The sequence below is a fragment of the Cydia amplana genome, chromosome 6 (genome assembly GCF_948474715.1).
Source record: "Cydia amplana chromosome 6, ilCydAmpl1.1, whole genome shotgun sequence".
Taxonomy (NCBI): Eukaryota; Metazoa; Arthropoda; class Insecta; order Lepidoptera; family Tortricidae; genus Cydia; species Cydia amplana.
In genome coordinates this window covers 9,299,194-9,307,439 of record NC_086074.1, presented here as the reverse complement: position 1 = coordinate 9,307,439, position 8,246 = coordinate 9,299,194, and the positions used below count along the sequence as shown (strand labels likewise).

Below are 8,246 nucleotides of genomic sequence, written 5' to 3'. Positions count from 1 at the left end.
CTACTTAATAATTAAATAGTAATTTAAGCAATTAATGAAATTAATAGTCATCACTCATCAGTGGCTGCGTTGAGTATAACAATATTCGTAGTCAAGCCGCATCTTATCTGGCTTTCGATCTTGAGCAGTGAGTGTTCAAGTGTCTTAAAAACAGGCAAACTGGCACATTGGTTGAAATCGAGTCCTATGGACAGGGACACACTGCCACTGGTGATATAAAATTATTTACTTTAAAACAGCAAAATTCTAATATAATCAATGATTTATAACTCAAGATAGGTTATAGGCGTTCCAAAATTGAAGCGCTTAACTTGTGACAAATTGGATAAGTTGCCTTTAGTCGTGGCTGGACAAGCGAGAAATGTGCACGTGCTGACGAGCTCCCGCACAACGAAAGAGAAAGAGACGACCTTATGTTTAACAACGAGTGTGACAAAGATGGATGGAATGAGAAAATTAATCAAAAATAACAGATTTCTTCGAAGGCACAGAAATAAATATGGAAGTATTTTTTGTGCTCCTCAAGTATGAGTATAACCTATCTATAGTTATATAATATCATTGAATATAATAACTGTAGCCGTGATGCAATCATTCTTTTATTTTTTTAATATAAACCCATGGATGCTTAACCGCGACAAGGGCAAGGACGAGAAGGTGGCGTTACGGCCTTCACTGCCCTTCGAACTCGAACTTCACTGCATTCTTCAGGCTTGCAGACAGGAGCAGTCACGTTAGATGTTAATCCAGGAACAGGCGATTTCTCTTCATTGTCTCCAAGAGGGAGTGCTGTGGCCCCCGCAATCGCAAGAAGTAAAATCAAAAACATTTTAATTTGAATTATAGGTATGTTGACGCTATATTGGTGAACATGAGCACTTGAAATTGCCGAATTGCGAGTCATTACATTACATGCCACTTTAATGTCATTTAATTAAATTTTTAAATTGGCCGTGCTTTTATAATGAAAAAATGATAGAGGACGTTAGGGAAGATACAGGATGTAAATATTTTGTTAGTAGATTTGAATAGTAACTAATATCTCTATCTATTTACTTCGATTCCCTTATATTATGTATAGGTAGGTACAAGGATACCTACAGGTTCGCTTGGCCATGAAGAACCTATACATTCAGAGTAAAGGTAAAAAATATTCTAAACTGGACCTTAATAACCGAATATTACCAATAATAACGTAGAAAGTCATTTTTAGCAGGATTATTTATTAAAATTTGGGTAAGTAGGTAGATACCAATAATTTTGCTTTTTATTTTAACAACAGAGTCAATAAATCTTATAGCACCCAAATCTCTCTGCAAACACCAAGCGCGTCTGGTGCATATCCCGCCGGGCATTGGTTAGGCACACTTATAACATTTCTCGAAAAATAATCGAGGATATTGACTAGTTCCACCATTTCTTGATTTGGATGATCTTCAACTTCAGTGGCTGATTTTTCTAAAAGTGAAAATCTAAAACGATAAGAAAACTCTTATTAAGGGCGAACATGCTATAGGATAGGTAATGTACGTATATTGTGTCGCAGTCAACATGACTCAGATAATGCCTCTCTTAACATCATATAAATGGGGCATTATCTATGAAAAGGGACCTTATTGTCGATGGCGCTTACGCCGCACAAAGTTGCGCGGCATTGTATTTATATCGGAGAGTCGTTAATAATGGCGTAACCGCCATCGACAAGGTCCCTTTTCATATATAACGTCACTTAACATAGATCGTACAGATAAACAACAAACACATATTGAGGTAGGTATGTGATATACCTATTATTATTGTTCCATGTAGCTGATAATGATAAGAATATTTAAATGTCAATGAAAAATGATAGATTACTTTGTATGTTGATGCCGATGATATATCGGCACTAGGTATATGTTTAATAAAATATAGGCAAACAATAGAATTTAGTCGATGTCTTTATGCTCTCTCTCTTTTACCTACTTAAGTGTCATATTATGCAACGAGTGCGGTGCATTATAGCTAAAGAATGAGGCATCATATGGTATGTTATGTATGTGCTGTTATACCTATCTATTATACACCAAAATTAAAGTCTCACTGAGAAGTGGATATCAAATATCAATTAATCGGTCAATAACTTTGCGGTTCCCTTATAAGCTTCCGTGTTAATTTTAATGCCATAGCCCATATGGGATGAACTATACAATTCTACACTCAAACATGAAAGAAAACGGGATTTATTTAAATTGTAGTTACTCACTTTGGATTAATTTTGATCCAAACATCTCGGCATGCTCCATTGATATATTCTTGACCAGGAGGGCAGTTCGTTGGCACAGTTATCACATTCAGAGGTGCAGGAGTTCTGCCAATATTGTCTATTCTCCAAACATCACGGCATTCTCCATTGATGTATTCCTGACCATCAGGGCAATTCGTAGGCACCGTTATAACGTTCAGTGGAGCAGGGGTTCTGCCAATATTATCTGTTCTCCAAACATCACGGCATTCTCCATTGATGTATTCCTGACCATCAGGGCAATTTGTTGGCACGGTTATTACATTCAATGGAGAGGGGGTTCTGCCATTATTGTCAGCTCTCCAAACATCACGGCATTCTCCATTGATGTATTCCTGACCATCAGGGCAATTTGTTGGCACAGTTATTACATTCAATGGAGAGGGGGTTCTGCCATTATTCTCAGCTCTCCACACATCACGGCATGCTCCATTGATATATTCTTGACCAGCAGGGCAATTCGTTGGAACGGTTATCATGTTTAGTGGAGCAGGAGTCCTGTCAATAATTTCTGCTCTCCAAACATCACGGCATGCTCCATTGATATATTCTTGACCAGCAGGGCAATTCGTTGGGACGGTTATCATGTTTAGTGGAGCAGGAGTCCTGTCAATAATTTCTGCTCTCCAAACATCACGGCATGCTCCATTGATGTATTCTTGACCCGCAGGACAATTCGTTGGAACGGTTATCATGTTTAGTGGAGCAGGAGTCCGGTCAATAATTTCTTCTCTCCAAACATCACGGCATTCTCCATTGATGTATTCCTGACCATCAGGGCAATTTGTTGGCACGGTTATTACATTCAATGGAGAGGGGGTTCTGCCAATATTGTCAGTTCTCCAAACATCACGGCAAGCTCCATTGATATATTCTTGACCTGCAGGGCAATTCGTAGGCACCGTTATAACGTTCAGTGGAGCAGGGGTTCTGTCAATATTATCTGCTTTCCAAACATCACGGCATTCTCCATTGATGTATTCCTGACCATCAGGGCAATTTGTTGGCACGGTTATTACATTCAATGGAGAGGGGGTTCTGCCATTATTCGCAGATCTCCAAACATCACGGCATGCTCCATTGATATATTCTTGACCTGCAGGACAATTGGTTGGAACGGTTATCATATTTAGTGGAGCAGGAGTCCTGTCAATAATTTCTGCTCTCCAAACATCACGGCATGCTCCATTGATATATTCCTGACCCGCAGGACAATTCGTTGGCACCGTTATCACGTTCAGTGGAGCAGGAGTTCTCGCGTTTTCGTTTGCTATCGAAACATCTAGGCTTACTTCGAAATGGGGCGGTCGTGCTAAGCTTGTCGCCACAAGCGCAAAGAGGAAATATAAAAACATATTTATTTTATAACTTTGGCTATATGTATTGGTGAGTAGCTAAGAACATACTGGTCAGGAAAATAAATCTAATTGGCTTTTAATTACATTATCTGATCTGACATGACGTATGAGATAAGAGGGGAATCTAAGGTAAAATATCTTACTTGATAATATAAGGTAAAGCGGCGCTGGTACATAAGGAGATAGGTAGATGAAAGCTAAGTGGCTCGAAGATTAGGAAAATATTGATGGTTTGGTAATCTTAACAATAGGTGTAGGTACTGTATGCGTTTACCCACCATATGGTTAGTCAGAAAACAATATGTTAAAATGTATTTTTTGCTTACGAAGCTGAAGGCATTTATTTGTGTGTTCTATGGAATTACGAGGTTAAATATCTATGTATTTCTATATTTATCTATATATTATAAACATCGTCGTCTAGTATAACACAAGCCTTATTAAGCATACTGTATGACTTATTAGGGGGTGTGTGTATGATTGTCCCATAAAATTTATTAATTATATGCATTTCTACATTTTAAGTATCGTATCGTAATCGTTAACATCGCCGCGTCTTTTGTGCAGCCTAAATTATTATTACTTAATTCAAAATTGATTTATAAATGTTATACTAACTTTACCTGACTATTACACAGCCTCACTGATCTTGATGCGAAACGTCAGATACGTAAATCCCGGCCGAAACCCTCCTATAATTATACTTACAATAATTCTGGTCAACTTTACTGCCCCACCTGCGATAGAGTTTTTAAAAGCTTTGCCAGCCATATCAGAGCTCACGCTCGTAATTAGCTAGGGTCGCCGTTGCCGATTACGGCATGGATAACTATATCTATATATGTAAACGTGAAAGACCTGACTGACTGACTTAAATCAACGCACAGCCCAAACCGCTGGGACTAGAAAGTCCAAATTTGGCAAGTAGATTCCTTGTAATGTCTAGGGGTCCACTAAGAAAGGATTTTACAAAATTCATAAAAAAAAATCAATATTAAAAAACTCCTGCGCGTGCGAAGCTGCGGGCAAAAGCTAGTATATATATATATTACACAGAGTATAACTATAATCTAAGACAAAAACTAAAAACTTACACGATCCCTTTTATTCACGTAATTCGAATTACGTGAACAGATTCGGTTATTACCGAATCTATTCTATTGAATAGAGTCAGACCGAGATACGTCTGTGATGGTTTTGATAGCACACGCCACACGCAGTGCAAGTGTTATTTTATATAGCGTATAAATAACATGTGCACTGCGTGTGCTATCAAAATCGTTGCAGACATACCTCGGTCTAACTCTAGTAACACCTATGTTTGTTTAGGTCGTTGCATAAATACGAATACAACATGCCTGCCGCATTATCTGTATAATTGCATACCTACTGCAGTGTCTGCAGTAGGTATATGTAACAAAGTAGTGGTCCGTTTTACCCGCGGTTACCCTACGATTTATATCGTAAGTATGGACAAAGCACTTATATGTTTGATAAGGAAAGCACTGCCAATAATACGGGACAAAGATATCTGATTGCATTCTTTGATTTGATGCGCAATTATATTGTCCAGCCGTTATAATTATTGCATGTTTTCCTGCTTTCTTTTTATTATGAAATTTTTCTGCTCTGAAAGTGGGTCGTATGTTGTTCGAAAACGTGTGCAGAAAATGATACATTTCTGCTCTAGAGTACTGTACTTTCTAAGTACTTACATTGATTTCTTTTTTTTAAATATAAGCAATTAAAATTTTGGTTTTAAATGAATTTATTGTCAAATTTCCATTCTGATAATATAATCGTATTCCATAAATTACAATATTTTTACCTAAACTGTTAATTGAAAGTACCCTCAAAAAATGCTCCTGGTTAAACTTGGTCGTGGCACTGGTAAGATTCTGCCGACCAACATTCGTGTTGGGAACGACACGTCTTAACATGAGTCATCATTTAATTTGAGATGGCTATGACAATGCCACGATAATGATACTCGTAACTTCTAAAGTATCATGCCATTGATACCTGTGTAACAATGTAGAAGTCGCATTATTAATTAAGTACCTACTAGTTATAGGTACACAACTTGTGTATTACCTACGCTGCGTAACCGGATGCTAATAAAATAAAAGTATGTTAGGTAGATCAGCTATATGTTAAAATGTGTCGGTCGAGAAAACATCAGATTACAGATGGTTGATGACCATGAGGACGTTGATACGGTCGATACGCATTTCTATACTTTTCTTGCACCTACCACAAGGTGCAAAGTGGCTTATCCAGTTCTTCGGTCCCGCCGTAATGAATGTTATCCTGTTGTGGTACTTTGTAGATCTTGTGTCAATTGATAAATGGATTGATGACCCTTATTGTAGAACGTTCTCAGGTTCTAAAATCTACTAGAAGGTAGAGTAATACCTACTTATCTCTCGTGTATTCTGGTATCTTGCTTTGCTATGACCCGGCTATGTATTTCATCTAAAAAAATAAAATAAAATATTATATTATATTATATATCATATATTTACAATAATTATGTACCTTGTAAAACGACGGCTTACCTCACTAGGAGGTTATAAACAAAAAAAAAATCCTTGATGCTAAATGTAAAGAAGGTAAGCCGTCGTTTTACAATACAAAAGTCTGTCATATGATTCCAAGCATTTGTCTTTATTGCGTGGGTCTCTCTTAATACACATCATGTATCTATACGAACTTACCTACATTGTATACGGGTATAAATTCACTCGTACCTCCCTACGTAGTTAGGTCGATAGCGTGGTGTTGTGAACAACTACCAAGTGCCAACAAATGACCTCCCAGTCGTAACGATCGAAATACAGATTGTGTCAGGCCATTGCTTTGTGTAACCGCGTGTTGGACAGTCCTCGGTGACACGTAGCTAACTGACAACCAGTAATCAAGATTACTCATGCGACGAAAATGAAAATAACGATAGTGATTACGTTGTTTTTGGTGGTGTTATTATGTGTGGAAGGAAAGAAAACGGGTAAAAGTCGGGGTTCAGGCTCCGGTTCGAGAAGTTCGTCGAGAGGGAAAACAGCCCCCCAACCTGCACCTACTTCATTCAGCAACCCTCAGCCCTCAGCCCCGAAACCATCGCTATTCGGATGGCAAGAAAAACCTGCTCAACGCAAGACGCAGACACAGAGGCAACAGTCTACTCCAACTGGTAGTAAAACCCATTCGTACCCATCGAGTCAAACCGGTCTTTCTGGCGGTAATACGCAACCAAAGCAGGCAACAAGCTCTCAAGCCCAACCGGCAAACAACAAGCCCAGTTATCCAGCCGGCAATGGTTTATCAGGAAGCGGGGGCCAGCCTCCAGCAAATGGAATGTCAGGCAACAGTGGGCATGGTTATCCCGCGCAAGAAAGTGTTCAAAGGAGCAACGCGCCGCAACAAGCTAATAAGCCACCTGGTAGCGGCTATCCAGCTAGTACTGGGCTATCAGGTAATGGCGGTTATCCTCCTTCAAATGGCCTTTCTGGTAACAGCCCATCGTCAGGTCATGCTTCTGGAGTAGCTCCTCCACCTTACTCCGCGGCTGGCGGTGCGCAGTACCCTGGTTCAGGCGTAGCTCCACCCCCATACCAGGCTGCACCCCCTCCGTATTCTGGATACAAACCCGGAGGAAACTATGGAACAAACAATTACGGTAACAACTACCATCCACAGGCTCCACCGCCGGCATATTCGAATCCAGGAGCACATTACGGAGGTTACGGCGGTCATGGTGGTTACGGAGGATCTGGATTCAACGGATACGGGTCTCAAATGCCTGGTTACTTCGGAAATAGAGGTTTCGGCGGTGGAAGTCGCACTAGCAGTGCACTTAAAGGTGTTGGTATTGCGGGTGCCGGAGTGGGAACACTTTTAACCGGTTTAGCTTTATGGAATTTGGCGCGATCAACTGGCCACCATCACCATACAGTTATTTACGACAACAGAGGGCAACCAGTGGCGGTTGCGCCAAATAATAGTACAGAGCCTGTGGTAGACCCGATACTGGGAGACTTGGTTAATTGCACTTTAACTATAAGCAGCCCTAATGCAACGGAAGTACTGGGTATTCCTTGTGCAATTGCTACTTCCTTCACGCCCGAGGCAGACGTAAAGGAAAAGGCACAAGACGCAAACGCCGACGATAAGACAGAATGCATTGTCACAGTTGTAACAAAGGCAGGTAGAGAATTTGCGACAGCAATTCCATGTTCTATTTTGCTTAGAACAGCCGCAGAAAATAATGTGACCGAGCCGCCTGAGGTTCTTAATAATGGGACGGACATTGCAAACGAAAGTGTCACTCTTGCGAATCAACCTTCGGCATTAATGCTTTCCGGTGACGCTAATGGCCCTAACAATGGCACGTTAAACTGCACGGTGGAGTCGGGTGACGTTCGGGATCCCATTAACCCGTGTTTCTCCGTAACGCACAATTTAACAGTGATTCCTTTGAACCCAACTGTTCCAAGTGACGTGGTTAATTCTACTCCCAGTGCGGCATAATTCATAAATGAATTAAGTACCCATCTTCAATTGTTTCAGTTACTGCTTTGGTTAGGTATGAAATAATTAAGTGTGCC

At 40.0% G+C, this 8,246-nt stretch overlaps 2 protein-coding genes across 2 annotated transcripts; one reads left to right on the top strand and one right to left on the bottom strand.

Moving 5' to 3' along the window:
• Positions 1-1,294: 1,294 nt before the first annotated feature.
• LOC134649139 (uncharacterized) lies at positions 1,295-3,744 on the bottom strand. Its single transcript, XM_063503853.1, has 2 exons — positions 2,246-3,744; positions 1,295-1,472 (listed from the first exon to the last, which is right to left on the bottom strand). Exons 1-2 carry the CDS (start codon positions 3,637-3,639, stop codon positions 1,295-1,297), a joined length of 1,572 nt encoding a protein of 523 aa, XP_063359923.1. The 5' UTR covers positions 3,640-3,744.
• Positions 3,745-6,410: 2,666 nt separating this feature from the next.
• On the top strand, positions 6,411-8,246 carry LOC134648831 (uncharacterized). Its single transcript, XM_063503405.1, has one exon. The coding sequence runs from the start codon at positions 6,583-6,585 to the stop codon at positions 8,167-8,169; it is 1,587 nt and encodes a 528-aa protein (XP_063359475.1). The 5' UTR covers positions 6,411-6,582; the 3' UTR covers positions 8,170-8,246.

What these genes read in the sequence shown, in the direction of transcription:
- LOC134649139 (XM_063503853.1), bottom strand. Translation starts at nt 3,639, where the DNA reads ATGTTTTTATATTTCCTCTTTGCGCTTGTGGCGACAAGCTTAGCACGA. An exon ending in TGGATCAAAATTAATCCAAA is followed by an intron (nt 1,473 to 2,245) that starts GTGAGTAACTAC and finishes TTATCGTTTTAG; the next exon opens with ATTTTCACTTTTAGAAAAAT.
- LOC134648831 (XM_063503405.1), top strand. Translation starts at nt 6,583, where the DNA reads ATGAAAATAACGATAGTGATTACGTTGTTTTTGGTGGTGTTATTATGT.